The sequence below is a fragment of the Falco biarmicus genome, chromosome 2 (genome assembly GCF_023638135.1).
Source record: "Falco biarmicus isolate bFalBia1 chromosome 2, bFalBia1.pri, whole genome shotgun sequence".
Classification (NCBI taxonomy): Eukaryota; Metazoa; Chordata; class Aves; order Falconiformes; family Falconidae; genus Falco; species Falco biarmicus.
Genome location: NC_079289.1, coordinates 114,037,920 through 114,052,986, shown reverse-complemented (window position 1 = coordinate 114,052,986; position 15,067 = coordinate 114,037,920). Strand labels below are relative to the sequence as shown.

The window sequence follows — 15,067 nt, the reverse complement described above, 5'->3', positions numbered from 1 at the left end:
ACTTCTGCAGCTCTCTAGCAGGGGGTCGAAGCCAGAGCTGACCATCAGCCCAGCACTGCAGCACCAGCCCTCTCCCTTGCACCAGCTTTGCCCAGCCCGGGAGCGAGCTGGCAGGGGTGTTGGAGAAGGTGGGAGCACTGTGTCTAGTCAGGTAGTTGCCTTGCCTCTGGCTGTCTTCATCTTCAGGAAACATCTTTTGCTCTGACATACTCCAAAGCTTGAATCTGCCGCATTTTTCTCAGCAAGATGTTTCCCTAATGTCATTTCCCAAGCTGGTAGTGTAATGTTTTTCCTCACAGATAGATCATAACCTCAGGCGGAGTGCAACTTCAGACATGGGTACATTTATGAAAAAATTGGCATACTCTTCTGTCAAGCAACAGTTAAAAGAAAATCTGCAAAGGGATTAGCTGCCATACACTCTGGGGCTTGCTGACAGATGTCCTGAAAATCTGGAAATGTGTCGATCTATCTTTACACAGGGTTGGGTTTTTTTTGTTCTCCCTCCTTCTCCCTCTCCTCGTCCTTCTGCCCAGGGCACACAAATGGGAATTCCTTCATGTCCATGGGGCTGCCTGGGAACTGCCTTGGTGCCATCTGCAGACCGGCATACTGGTCCTGGGATGCAACCTAGGCTGAGCTAGACCCAAAACCTCAGTCTAGTTACAGATGCCAGCTTCCCTGCAACAGCAGCACTGCTGCTTGTGCCAGGGCAGTTAGGATTTTCTCTCTGTTCCAAATGCAACCTCTCAGCTCATTTTAAAGGAACTTAAATGTTGGCCATTAAATATAAATGTCTTCTTTCTCCTCTGGGTGAAACTGATGTTCAAAACTTCACAGTGTAAATAAGGCCTGGAGAAAATGTTTTATGCAATCTTTCCATCAAACTAAATGGCTCTGGCCATTCCTCCCTGCTTTATTGGGAGCTCTAGGTGTGCCTCCTCCCCCTTTCAAAAGTGGTGGAGGAGCTCTGACCTTCCCCCAAGCCCATCTTCAGGCTTGGCGTAGCCACAAGACCCGGAGTTCTGTGGACTGTGTGGCGTGTGATCTCGGGCAAATCACATGGGGTGATTGTTTTTGAAAGTGCTTTCTGTTACTGGATGGTTTGATTCTGACTGCTCAATTTGAAACGCTCAGGTGGCCTCTGAGAGGAGGGGGGTGCAGATGCACACCTCCCCTCTCCGGACAATCCAGCTTTTTCAGCTGTTCCCCAGCTCTGGCTGGAGTCACTGCCCTCAGGGAGGGAGTCACTCCCACAGCTGCAGTTAAATCTCCCCCTCCTCTTTTTTCCCATCCCTCTTTTCCTCCTGCACAGGAAGGAAATCACTCCCCCTGACTTGCGGAGGAGTCAGGAGCCTCCTGCTTTGCTGAAAACAAGACAGGGGCCTGCCTGGCTCGGTTGGGCCCAGACCCCTCTTTGCTATACTCTGCAACCATTAGCCACGCAGGTCACTGCCTGCTCCAAAATCTAAAGGTTGCAAATCTATTTTGTGCCTCTCTCCCTCCCCTGCCTGCTGATCAGAGGAGTGGGGTAAATACCCACTGGGTCCAGTACTTGGAGGGTGTGCAGCGTTTTGACCTGAAGAAGGACCGGCATTCTTACTGCATAACGTACATATGATGTATTTCTGCCAAACTTCTTTTCTTTGAGGGCTGGACAATAGTCTAACTTCACTCTTCACCTGTGGGTCAAGGGAAGCATGTGCACGTCACACAAGTTGCGTGTTCAGAGTCTGGATGTTGATGTCACCTTGCTTCCCTAGGGCAAAGGATGCAGCGCTCAGTCACAGCTGTTGTATTACAGTCAGCGCCGGCAGCCCAGAGGTTTGGAAGACTCTACCCCGGTGGCCCTTGGTCACACACCAGCACCTGTTGGTTGTGCTTCTCCTGCTAGAAAAGGCAGGGACGATGACGGGAAGCACCCGTGACTTGGTATGAGCAGGAAGCAGCTCAACAAACAGCGGCACACGAGGTGGTTTGCCCCCTGCCCCAAGAGCGAGCTCCCGCTGTCCGGCCTCTATATCTGCCTGCCAAGGCGAGAAACGGGGAAGCAAGCCTCAGCAGACTGCTGGCAGTGACTGAGCAACAAGAAAGGTGGTGGTGTGGGTTGTGACCTAATGTATATATCATCAGCATCGCTTGAGTCACGCCCGTCTGCCTCCAGCTATTACAGCGAGCCCTCTGCCAAAGAGCAACCGCATGGCCTGACCAAAATGATCCGACTGCTGCTGGGGATGGCGCTCCTGAATGACTCAGTTGTGCTGGGAGTACAAGGCAGCCCAGATCTGTCTTCCTGGAAAGCTGCTTCGCAGCACCCTTGTGCTTGAAACAGTTTTGTCTTTGCGGCAATTGTGGCGTTCGTTCCCATTCAGCCACATGAATAAGCCACGTGGATGGACAGACATCCGCAGGGAGTCGGAGTCCCACCGCAGGAGCTCGAAATGCTGGAGTCAAGCCTGAGGGAGGGCTGGATGCCTCCCTAGGTTTGAGAAAGTCTCCCTGCCCGAGCCTCAGTTTCCCCACTGATGCAGGAGTAAGGCCAATGTTTTCCTCAGAAGACCAGAGAGTGTTTGGGAAGTCTCTGAAGAAGGGCACTCGTGAACACCAAGCTATTTTTACTATTGGGGTCAGGGAGGAGAACACGTGCAAAGGTGATGAAGCTTTTGAAACACAGGTTCCCATTAATAGTCTTTAGCACACACAGTTCTTATTATAATCTAATTTGACTGCAATTGGATTAATCTTATAATGCTATAATGTCATTTCCATGGTCTTTTTATATTTTTATTGTTACTATGCATTAATGCAATACCCTGCAAGAGCTCTGAGAAGAGGATGTGAGTTTAGGGAATCTCTGATAACATTTTTGCAGGGCATTTTTATGCTTCTGTTAGACTCGTACACTGTAAAGTCACGCAGTGCCTGGAAACAGCAAGAATGCACCTAAATTCATCTTGAATTATCTTGTGACAGGCTCCACTGGCAAAAGCGATGTATTCAGAGCCAAGAAACCAGCAGTCCGCTCCCGACTTGTCCCTGACCTGCGCCAGGAGCTCACCTGAATCATGTCAGTGTTTTCCTCCCCATGTCTTCAGATGGAGATGGAAATAATTTGTCCATATAGGAATATAGTGGGTCTGTGGTCTATATCCCTTGCCATCTAGAAAAGCCTTATATTACCAAGCTTTAATGCTTCCTTTTTATTGAGCTTATCCTGAAAAAAAGCGTTTCTTCCTGCCTGTGCCCTGCATTTCTTAATTTGCCTTTTTTTTCTTTTGCTATTATTTATTTCTCTAGTTATACATCTTTTGAAGCATTAGAGTAAATGATCTTTATCCTGCATCCATTTAAGGATGCTGGAAGTTTACTTCGAAGTAGCCCCACAGTGCTTGCTCTAAATACTCATGGGCTTGTCTGTGAGGACTTAGAATAAGAGACTGCATGTGAAAAATACTGAGCAAGCTGAGCGATATCACACTGGGTGACGTTTCAGCCCCCAAATCACCTAAGAGAAAAGGCAAATAGACTGGTATTTTCTATCAACTCTTATCATCACCTCTGTTCCTTTTCCAAGTCTCACTTGAAGGCAGTCTTGATGTAATTAAAGCTTAAGGGCCAAAGCGTGAGTTTCATTTTCAGTGCAAATACAACGCTAACCCTTTCTCTCCCACACGTCTCTGGTTATTCTTTGGCTCCTCTGTTCAGGGAGCATGACAAAGCTGCAAATTAAACCTCCCACTCCGAAAATGGCGTGGCTTAACATTATTAGCCTGCAGAAACAGAATTTGCTGGGTCACCAGGAGCTGGCTACCAATGCATCTGCCACGACAGCCACATTGGGAAGCGAGTCCATATGGTAATACAGACAGCTTGTGACTTCTGCTGGGTACAGCTTCTAAGGACTTGGCATCTTCTATTAGACATCCTGGGTTTGTGCTGGTTTCTGCCTTTCTGTGGCACAGAAGAGTTGGGTTCCTACACCTGCAACACCAAGACTGCATTGGGGGCTCTGTGCATAGGCAGAAGGGTCTCCTGAGAAGGGTCCTTGCAGGATCGGAGCACTAGAAGGGTACCTGACTTGCCATTGCTGTCACCCCTGGCCTCTTTTCTTATTTGTCTGAGCAAACAAGCAACTGGGGGTTTCGTTTGCAAGGACATTTGAACACCTGCAGCCTTGAGAAGGGCTTTCTCATTCATCTTTTATTTACAAACAACATCAACCCCAGTCCCCAGCATTGCCATATTTACGCATTTCAGCGTTTCTTGGATGTACTTTTGATGCATTTCTGCCGTTGACACATTGCAGTGCTGATTGCCTGGGCAGCATCCCAAGTGCAGCAGTGCCTGCTCACTGGGGGGGGATCACATCTGGCAACCGGGCATTAACGCCAGCCCTGGATTCGGGTCTCCGTTACAGCGCATCGCAGCGGGACGGTCACGAGTTGGTCAAAACTTGGAAAGCCCGGCTGTTATTTTTGGTTTGCATGGGAACAAAAGCGAGCGTTTATGCCCGTTCCCAAGAAGCCGGGTTCCCAGGAGCGCCCGAGGACTCGCTTCTTCCCTTAAAACAAAGGAACCCGGGCTTATCCCTGCGCTCTTTAACGACCCCGGTTCAGCCGCGGCCCCGCCGCCCCACGGCACAGCCCTTCCCGAGCCGCCCCCGGCCGGGCCGGAGTGTCCCTGCCGCCGCCGCGGCCGCGCAGCGCCCTGCCCGCCGCCCGGGGGCTGCCCGCCCCCCGCGCCTGCTGCCGGGGGGAGCGGGCGGCGGCGGGGCGGGGCGGGCCGGGGGCGGAGTTTGGCGGCGCGGAGGAAGCGCCGGGCACCCCGCGGTGGCGGCGGCGGCGGCGGCAGCAGCGCCGGGCGGGGGGCGGGCGGGCAGGTGAGGGCGGCGGGCCGCGGCAAGCCGGGGGGCGCGGCGCCCCGTTCCCGTTCACAACTTTTCGGGGTGGGGTCTTTTTGTTGCTGCTCCGTGCCACCCCCCTTCCCCGATTTTTTTTTTATTTTTTTTTTTCCCCCCGCTCCGCGGACGAGGCGATTGCTCCCCGTCCTCCTGCCTCACCCCCGGGAGCCGTCGGCGGGGAGCGGAGCGGCGGGGAGGGGAGGCGCGGCGGCCGCCCCGCTGCGGGGGCGATGCCCCCGCCCGCCTTGGCGCCTCCCCGTGCCGGCCCCGCCGCCTTCCCTTTGTGCCGCCGGGCCCGGCGCGACGCCTGCCCCGGGAGCCGGCGCCCCGCGGCGCCCCTCGGCGGGAGGTAAGGGCGGCCGCCGCCCCGCGCCCCGGCAGCCATGCGGACCCTGCGGCCGCAGCTGGCCTCCCTCCTCCTCCTCGGTAAGTGCCGGTGGCCGGCGGGGGCGGGACGGGACCGGGGGTCCGCCGGGCGGGTCGGGACGGGACGGGACCCCCGGCGGGTGCGCTGCCTCCGGGAGGGTCACCCGTGCCGAAATCACCCAGCGCCTTCCCGCGGAGTTCTCGCCGCCCGCACTGTGCCTGCGGTCGGAGGTGGGGGGTGGGATAAATACATACGTATATATACGTACATGTACAATAAAGCAGGGCTCGCTCTCCACCCGCCGTACCCCGGTGACCGTTCTGGCCGAGCCCCGGGGCGCGGCGCGGGCTCCGGCCGGGGCTGGGAGCGGAGGGGACGGGCGGCTCCGCTCTGGGCACCGGCACCAACTTGGGGGGCAGCGGCCGGCGCGGGGCTGCGCCCTGCCGGGGTCGGGGCACGGCTCGGAGGGGAACCGTGAGGGCTGGGAGTTACGGGTGGGTGTTGAGCACAATGAAAGCAAGAGAAAATGCCCGGGGTAAGGTGGGCTGCAGAAACAAAGTCCTCCTCTTGGCTCTCGAAGAGTACGTTGAAACGTAGAGGGGAAGGAGAAATGCATTTTGAATGCTTTGTGCTGTCTCTGCGAACTCCTCCTGTACCCCTTTCCCCTCCTGCCGGCGTTTCATACCCTGCGGACCGTTCGTTCGGCGTGTTTGTGTCCCATCCCGCGAGTGCCTGCCCGGGGGGAAACGTACGCGGTTCTGTAACGTCCTTTGGGACCCCGCTGCTGGGTGAGGGGTGCTGGAGCAATGCAAGATCCCTTACTACGAATTTGGGAAAAGCCGGACACCAGACAATTAGAAAGCCGCTTAGGGTTTTCTTTGAGGCAGCCCGATGTGCCTGGCTTAGTGCTGGTGGAAAATGCAGCGCGGCACCCTCATGCTGCTCTCTGCCCGGGTCTGCACAGGGCAGCCTCGGAGTTGTTTTGATTTGCCTTTTCGTCGGTGAGATTTTCTGCTGGCTTGAATGTTATTGAGGAAAGAAGCAGCAAGGCTGGCATCTTTACTGTCTTGAGAATTGTCACATGCCTGCTCTGCCAATTTGGAAACGTCTTTACTTGAATCAGTTGTGCTTCCATGTCTCTTAATTTGCTTGTGTGTGTGGTTTTTCATGCTCTGTATCTGTCTTTAGGAAACAGAAATGACTCTTTGAAATGGTTTGGGAGGAGGTTCAAACTTAACCAGTAGCTTTCTTCCTTGGGTTCCCTGGAAAAAAAAAAAAAAATACAAACCATCTTAAAGCTAAGTTTATCCAGGGTGACTTTGCTGCGTGAGTACAGGCAGTCTGTTGTAGCCCGCAAGATGGGTGTAGACGAACGGCAGCCTCTTGCTGGCTTGGCTTCACACGCTCCATCTCTCCTGTTGAAGAACAATAACACTATTCTGGATTAACTCTTCCTAATATGGAGCGGGCGAGCGGTCGGTTGCCTGCACGCCACTCGGGAAGCGCACCCGGCTGCTGCGACGGCGTAGCAGCAGAGGGCATCCATCGTCTCGCGGAAGGCTTCCCACAGCCGTACAGAAGTGGGACCCGCCAAGCCTGCGCTGTACACCCCATGTCGGGGCGAACCGGGTGCCTGGCCGGCTGCCGAGACCGCCCCCGACTCTCCGCTTGCAGGAATTGGCTCTCTGGGTTTGACCTGAAACTGGCTCTTCCACGTGCCTTCACCCTTCCCCAGGGGGGATGAGCTGCGAGGTGTCTTCTGTCACTTGAAGAATCGGTTGCTTTTCAGTGGTCCCCAAATCCCACGGATGTATCTAGTTTGTAAAAATGGTTTGCTGGCCTCCTTGTGTTAAATGTGAGCTGTTTTTAACAGCAGGCAGCGTACCACGTGCATGCTTGGAGTTAGTTTTCTTTTGCTGTTTTTCACCTGGATTTCTTCGAACAGTTCATCTGCGTCTGCCCGTCTGTTGGTTTGTAACAAAACAGGGATGAGTGATCGGTCTGAAAGCCTCGAGTTGCAGAGAAGTGCTTTACGTTGCTGTTAGTAACACCGAGACATCGGTTGACTTAGTGGGGAAGAGGCTGGAATAAAAAGCCTTATTTTGTAACGTAAATCTCTGACTGGCTAGAAAAGGACTGTTGCTTTCCAAACAAGTAATGATAATGCTAGACTATACGGATAAGGTACTATGGCTTGGGTATGCAGAAAAAGAAATACAACTCAATTTTTCCTTATCCTTTTGCAAACTCAGGAGAATCGCTGAAGGAGGAATTGTGGTTATGGAAAGAGCTGGTGGATGATTTAATATAGTATATATCAAGCATTAACTAGCTACCAGAATCCAAGTAACTGCAAACCCAGGGTTTGAAAACCCACATCTGGCATGTGGGTGTAACATTTGTAGATCTCTGCTGTTTTTTCCCTTCTTGCTGCAGTGTTTGTTACAGGGTTCTTTTAAACAAGTGGCACTTCATCACAGCAAGTACAAAATGGGAAAATAGAGCAAGTGCCGTAAATAATACTGATGCAGCGATGAGACCATTAATACTTGTGCCAGCCAGTGCTAATCCTATGTGTAGTTTCAAGATTTACCTTCTTTTTGGCGGGGATGCAAAGTCTGATACTCCCCATATTTATAGTGTAATATATAGGAAACACAATAGGCTTCTGGGGAATGCTGAATTCATTCACGTCGGTGACTGGTTTATGAATAGTTCTGCTTTTGAGTCTCCTGCAGTCTCCAGAATACCACCTGTGAATGCAATTTACAGCTCTTTGTGTTCAAACATTGCATATGTATATATGTACATAGGCTCATTACCCTCTTCCTCTCTCTATTCATGCATAGTAATTGGTGATTTATTTGCGATTCCTAGAGGGGAGTAGAGCCTGCGTGTAAGTTCTTGAAACTGCAGCTCACTTGTAAATGGCACGTTGGAGTGAAATAATGATGCAGAGGTGACTCTTGGAGAAAGAAGGGATGATCATGAAGGCCTGTCTCCTGGAGGGGAAGGGGTGCTGGCTGGGGAACAGCAGTGTGCAGTTGACTGCTGTTGGAGTGCTCTGCTGTCGCACCCTGCTGCTCTCCTGCTGCCTGCCCAGGCACCGGCGCCGAGGGGGTCGGTGGCTGGCGCGCAAGCCTAGGTGCGCTAGAGCTGAAGGCTGCTTGGCTGAAGGGGAGCAGGCGGAGAAAATGGCAGAGTGGATGTTTGCACACACGGGGTTTGGGGTTGTTTTTGTTTACCAAAGCTAGCAGCCCAGGAACGTTGCCGGCGCCTCATCTGCTCCTCGATGCGTTGTTAGCAGCAGTGGCCAAGATCGTGCTTTCTCCATCTGCGTCTGCCCGAAGTCCTCCGCCGCGAGCTTCGTTTTGCCAGCTGATTGTGCTGCTTTCACCCCTGTGTTTGCTGCCTCTGGATCGCTGTGGTGTGTGGTGCTGGACCTAGACTGATCCCGGGTGGGCTGTAGCTCGGCTTCTTTTGGGGAGTGTGTTGGATGGGGTCTCTACAGGTGTCCCTGGCTGTTGCCTCATTTCTCCATGCGGTTCAGCCGGCCCTCTGCGTTTCCTGAGCGTGATGGGAAGTTGCTGCAACCGTCGGTGCCGGGCTGGCAGGCTCCGCTCTTGCACATCCCCAAATGTAGTTTTTCATGGGGTGACTCCCTCCCTGCAGTCTTGGCCAGACCACCTGACATCCTGAGGCTCCTGCAAATCCTGTTTATTTACACAGGAGGTTTTGGTTTATGCGAATTGTCGTCTTTTAGTTGACCTTCCGTCAACTTAGATGTCTTTATTAAAGCAATTTTTATTGTAAATCGAATGTGTACTTGGAACACTTTTACCAGACCCATTATACAAAGTGGAAGGTAGAATAAACAGCGCTGCAGACCACAGGGAGAGGGGTGAGAGAGACCGTGTCATAGGGAGAGCATCACTTCTGTGTTGGGAGGCTTATGGAATTTTTTGGACCAGGAAACCACTTTTTTTTTTTTTTTTTAATTCTTTTAAAGTTCTTGCTTTTGGTCTCTCTTGGCTTCTTTCTTACCCCTACGTAATCAGTCATGGATTCCGCCATTGACCTAAAGGTCATAAAGTTTAGTACGAAGCCAGAGATGTTTTAGTTTGTTGGAAGTCAGATGAATTGGAGTGCTGTGACCAGAAAGAGTGCTCCTCGCTGACTGTTAGCAATCTGCAGACCCTGCCCAGGAACTTGCAGCACCAGGAGAATTGCCTCAAAGGAAGGGGGGAAACTTTTCAAGCACAATTGGGTTTTCTTCTTGTTTTTAGGGTTCCTCTGCTTGTGATTTGACGTGTGTACTAGTATCAAGGACATTTAGGCCCTCCAGCCAGTGTCTGGAAAACTGCAGTATTGTGATTTGCCTCTGGCTTTTAAGTTGCTAAATACTCCTTAATGATAACCTGCTAAATGGGTTTTGACTCCATTTTTATATTGGCATCTCTTTCCTAGTCATGTAAAATCCTCTTAAGGAATAGTTTTCTGGTTAAATGTTAGGAGACGTTTAGCATCTGTTTCTTATCAGCTATGGAGAGACTAAAATGGAGCCTTTCCTGACAAAGCGGGTTTTGATCAAATTGCAAGGCAAAGAAATTGGGTCTGCAGCTGCCTTTGGTGGGTCTAGGATGTCTGCATGCATATATGTCATTTCCAGCTCTAACCTGTTGCTCACCTTGTCTCTGTCAGTGTACTAAGAACATGTTTCCAGTGATGTATGTTAGTAAGCTTTTTGTCATTAGAAGGTTTAATTAGCAAATGGCAATGAGACAAGAGGAAATCTTGCCTTTCTAGCTGCTGCAAAAGTCACATTTCAGTAAGTAATTGAAGATGAGCACAAAACCAGATCATCTCAGCTAAGTGATGCAAAGCTTTTCTCAAAAAAGGGAGAGTCTTGGACACTCGGGGCTTCTGCTGTTGCTGCACAGTACTTGCACAAATGCAAAAAAGCAGGGCTGCTCTTTGAAAGGAGTTGTTCCTGCCCAGCATGGGGAGGGAAGGGTGTGGGCCAGGGTGCTCATATGAGGAACTGGTTGGGGGGACTTGCTCGGTCTGGAAACTAACATGGCAAACCCAGTAAGTACATAGAGGGATTGGGGGGCTTGTCTGACTTGCAAGTAGATCCATTTTTCACGTGATCCTCGAGACGTTTATGGGGCCTGTGGAAAGAGGGGTACTGGGGAGGCAGGTAGCTGGAGGGCGTGGGGAGTTCGTTTGGCTGGGTTACCCCAGTCTGCTGTTCATGCACCAGGGCCTTGGTACCATGGGTCCAGGGTGTGCAGCCGGTTGCTCAGCCCTGCCAAACGAGTGAGTTGAACCCAGTGTTTGACCACAGCCACTGTCCTAACTATTACCAGCTTCTGACAGAGGCTGCCCACTCTGCCCTGCATAGCATTTAATCTGCGGTTTCTGCCTGGAGCCATTGCCTGTACACTCCTAAGGCTCCTTCTTGCTGATTTTACTCTGCTGCTGGTGGTTCCTTGGTGTTCCCAGGTCCTTTTCCTGCTCTTGCCGAGCAGTGGTCCTCTGGGAGGGAAGAGCTGGCCCACTGTTAATTGGAGGAGTAGGAAAAAGGTGGGCCAAGGGAAAGTGTAAGGAGAAGGAAGGTGAAGAACCCAGCTGATAAGATAGATGAGAACAGGCTCTGGAGGATGGATCTTACCAAATGCTAGGCCTTCCACCGCACACGCATCTTTTAAAGCATCAAAGACTCCCAAATACCAAAGAAACTGAGATAGTGAGGATCTGTCTGTATTTGTTGTCTTGTTCCTGAGCAGCGTACCTGCCACCCTTCTTGGCTGCCTTCTGCTTTCCTACCGAGCTATTGATTCCATTTGGGACTTGAAAAATTATCTAGCGCCTCTGTCTCTTCTGATCTTGGCAGCCGTAAGAAATCTTTGCCAGTCAGAAAGGACTGACACTGCTGTGGAAGTGCAGGAATAAGGAGATTCCTCTGCAGTTTCTGGCAACAAAGTTGGCCCCGTCAGGGTAGCAGAAACCATCAGGTTCCACAGCATATGCTGCAGAGCCACACGCGCAGCAGCTGCATAGCCATTAGCACCGCCGAGCGTTAAGAGTAATGCCTGTTGGTTGGTGTCCTGGGTTTTGTTGTTCCAGCCCTTGCAAAACAGCTCATTGGGGTCTGAACAAGCTTGGAGGTGATTTTGATGTACAGCTGTGGTGGCACTGCTAATTCTTCGTTTTGTTTGAGCTAGTGGCATAAGTCTGGAGTTCGTGTCATTTGGTGTTCCCTACCCTGTGCAAAAAAGTAGATAGCTTTGCTTCCCAGCAAATGCGTTCTGCTCTGGAGTCACTGTGGTTACAGGGGAATAGTGGGGATTAGGTGATGCATCTAGGCTTTTGGGGGATTTTCTTGTTTGTTTTCTTGGTGATTGTTTTCCCCCTGCTGCTACATCCCTGAGTTCTCTGCCTGAGACACTCTGTCACTTTTATGGCTTTTGGGCTTTTTATGGAAATTGAGAAGCTTGTTAAAGGGAGCTGGGAACACAGGGTGAGGTAGATGTGTTTTTCTATGGAGTCTGTATTGTTAAATGTTTGTTCTGGTTTTGAGAGTATCTTGGCACTGACCCAGGCTGCTGTGTGAAATGGATGGTTTCTGAAGCCTTTGGAGAGGTGGAGGCTTGGAGATGAGATACCGAGCCCCAAAAAAGCAAAAAAGTTTGTCTTTCAGGGAGAGAAGGGCTCTGATCTCTCATTACAGCGTGGATATCAAGTTTTGAATGCTTAGAAAAAGGTTTAGCCTTTCTTGAGGAACCTTTCTATCTCCATTCAACATCATTGAGAGACGCAGGAATCTCCCCAGGTTCCTCCAAACCTCTCTGAAAGTGGAGCTGGGCCTTGAATAAGAGTCACAGGAGAAGGCAGGTGCTTGTTGCCAGAAGTCGTCCAGAAGCTCTTCACTCCAGAAAACCGTAGTGCTGGAATCTGGCACTTATTAACTCGCGTTACCCGGTACCTAGGATCTAGCCAAAGGGCTGTGGCTGGCTGCCAGGCTGAAATTACCAACCTGGGTGTCAGGCCTTGTTGGTTCCTTCTTGCTAGCTTGAAATAGGAGCTCCCAACAAGCATGTGTGCCAGCCCTTCTCCTAGTCATGTTTCTTACAGCTTTGTAAAGTGTTCGAGGTAATTATAGTACTTACTAATATTTATTCTCTTCTAAGCAATTATCTGAATGCATTTATCTCCGGTGTGCTTTCAAAGTACTCTGCCCCCTCTCACAATATCATTTCATCTCCCTGGCTCGGTGCGTTCTGCTCCCTCCCTTCTCATACAATCCTTGGGCCTCAGCTTCCTCCACCTCCTGAATATGCTGTCAAGCTTTGCTTTCCTCTACTGGAGGTTCCCGTACCCTGTCTTCCTACTCTGCTGTCTAATCCCGTTACGGAGGAGGGATGTTTGCTAGGTTTTGGAGGGGATGATTGCTTAACCGCCCTGCCAGGTGCTAAGGCGCTTTGCAATGAAGGGCATAGATACCAAGAGGAACTGGGCTGGCGTCATGCCATCTCCCAGCTTTCTGCTGACTGCTTATGGCCTGCAGACAATATCTTAAGAGCTCCTGCTGAAGGGTTTGACCTTTATGCCTGCAGTGTTATCTGGCGCCTACAGCTGGAGTCACAGCATGCAAATTCCAGTGCTTTCTTCTGACTTGTGATACGATTGTGTAGGCAAGTCACTCCGTCTCTGTTCTTGGCCCCTTGAAGTAGAGAGAGTGGCTTAAAAGGTGTCATGGGATTTTTACTTTTTTTTCTCAAAAAAAAAAAAAAATGCAGTGTTAAGGCTGAGGTTTTGCTTGCTGTTGTTGAGCGAGCAGGCTGCTTTTTTCTTAATACATGTTGGGAGCATAGCATGGAAGAGATTGTTATGCCCTGATTGATTTCACTCGTGGTGTTAGGAAAAGAAGAAAATTGATTTGTACTTTGAGCTCTATGGTGTTACCCGCACAAGCTTTCTCGCTTATCGTACACTTATCGTATGTGAATGGGACCAGCCTCTTCTTGCCACCTTGTTAGGCTCGTGGGGCGTAGCCCATGTGACTGTAACTTGGAGCTGTTGTGATTCATTCCAGCCATCAGTGTTACAGCAGCACAGTTAATCTATGGGTCACTGGCATGTAAGGAGCTGTTACGTCTAATCAATCCCATGCCATGAGCTAGCTGGCAGTTAAATCTAATCCAGAGTCTGTAGCTGCCAAATGCTTTAAGTTGCCAAGCTCTTGCTCCTTTCTGCTGTAAATCAGGCAGACTTGAACAAGATCGGCTTCAGGTGCCCTGCCTGTGAGCAGGGATCAGAGTTCAGCCTCAGATGCCTGTATTGCAGAGGGGCAGAGGTTGTCCAGAGTCTGAAGGGCTGCAGGGTGGATGTAAATCTACCTGCTCATCTTCATATGTAGCTATCAAAACGCCTTCCTTCTTCTCATCTTGCATCGCTGTTTCTCCCACCTCCTTCCCCTTGCCTGGATGTAAAGAGTGGTGTTCAGAGGTGGCCTCATGTACTGCCATTGTCATTAGAGCATACAGGGACCCTGCCTGTGTTCTTGCATCTCAGGCAAGGCTTAAACACATGCCTAGTTTTGTTGTCGTCTTTCCACTGCTCTCACACTGCACCCACTCCTCTTGAATTTCCCACTTGTGCACATAGGGTCCCTCTGCAGCTGCAGGTAAACCCCCTTTCCCTCCATAGCAAGAGCTCTCCCATGATGTGCTTGGACATACACCTTCTTCCACCGCTGAAAGTGCAAGAGGTGAGTCTAAAAACCTGCTTCCTCTGCTTTTGTGGGGCAAGTCACGGGACATCATCCCATTTATCTTTTAAATAGAGTAACTTGGCAAAAGGAAAGGATGCAGGCTGCCAGTTGTTATACACATGTGTTTGCCATCTGTTTGCTTTGGCTTGTGTGCTCCCAGGGAGCTTGGCAGGGGACACTTGCTGCCCCGCAACCACCATGCGAAGGAAGGGCAGCGCATAACTGCAGCAGTTATTCAGATTTGTGCTTGGGCTGACCTTTTTTTCAGCCTTCGCAGGGGAGAAGGTGGCAGCAAATGTGTGGTGGGAAGGAGGCTGGTTTCCTTCTGGCAGAGGAAGCCATCTGAGACCACCCTGAGCTGAGTGGGGTGGTGTAGGGTGGGTGAAGGGGTCTGACTCAAAGAGGTCTGTCGCCTCCTCCTGTAGGCATGCCCATGCTGGGCTGGTGTCAGCCCTACTTGTGGCTTTCATCTGGATCAAAAAGCTGTGTAGTTCAGTCTGCCCCTGTCTTTTGGCTGGCTTGTTTTAGGGAGGATGTAGGGATGAGAGGGGTGAGCGCGAGCAAAGATTTACTGTGTGTCAAATACCTAATAGCTGCTCTAGCAGATCCACTGGGATGCGTTACTAAAAGCATCCTAATGGTCTTGATGTAATGGGTTTGAGCCTTGGAAACCCGATTGCTGGGAAGGGCGGCCCAGGTCTTTGTGCTTGGCTCCTGGAGGAGGAGGTCTGGATTCCCAGCAGGTGTCAGGGCAGGCAGCAGGAGCTGGCTCTTTGGGGTGCCAGTCCCTCCGTGAGATGGAGCTGGAGGGGAGCCATGTGCAGCACTTTGGCATGGCAAAGGAATGACTTGGGAGGCTTGGCCAAGCACCAACTACCGCTGTTACCTCGGAAATGTAGATTACCAGTGATTGCAGCTGTGTGGAGGCCAACTAATTCCCTAAAGAGATGTAATCTGAGGAAAGGGTAATTTTCTTTACAGAGACATCTGGGTGTTGGTGGAAGAGAGGGAGATGCACAGAGGA

At 51.1% G+C, this 15,067-nt stretch overlaps 1 protein-coding gene across 2 annotated transcripts in view; it reads left to right on the top strand.

The window, feature by feature from the left end:
• Nucleotides 1-4,872: 4,872 nt before the first annotated feature.
• IGSF3 (immunoglobulin superfamily member 3) overlaps nt 4,873-15,067 on the top strand; it is a 100,088-nt gene continuing 89,893 nt past the window's right edge. For both annotated transcript variants that reach the window (XM_056328730.1, XM_056328729.1), the window contains exon 1: nt 4,873-5,326. In XM_056328730.1, the coding sequence (XP_056184705.1) occupies nt 5,284-5,326 (43 nt within the window). In that variant the 5' untranslated portion in view covers nt 4,873-5,283. The remainder of the gene's footprint in view (nt 5,327-15,067) is intronic.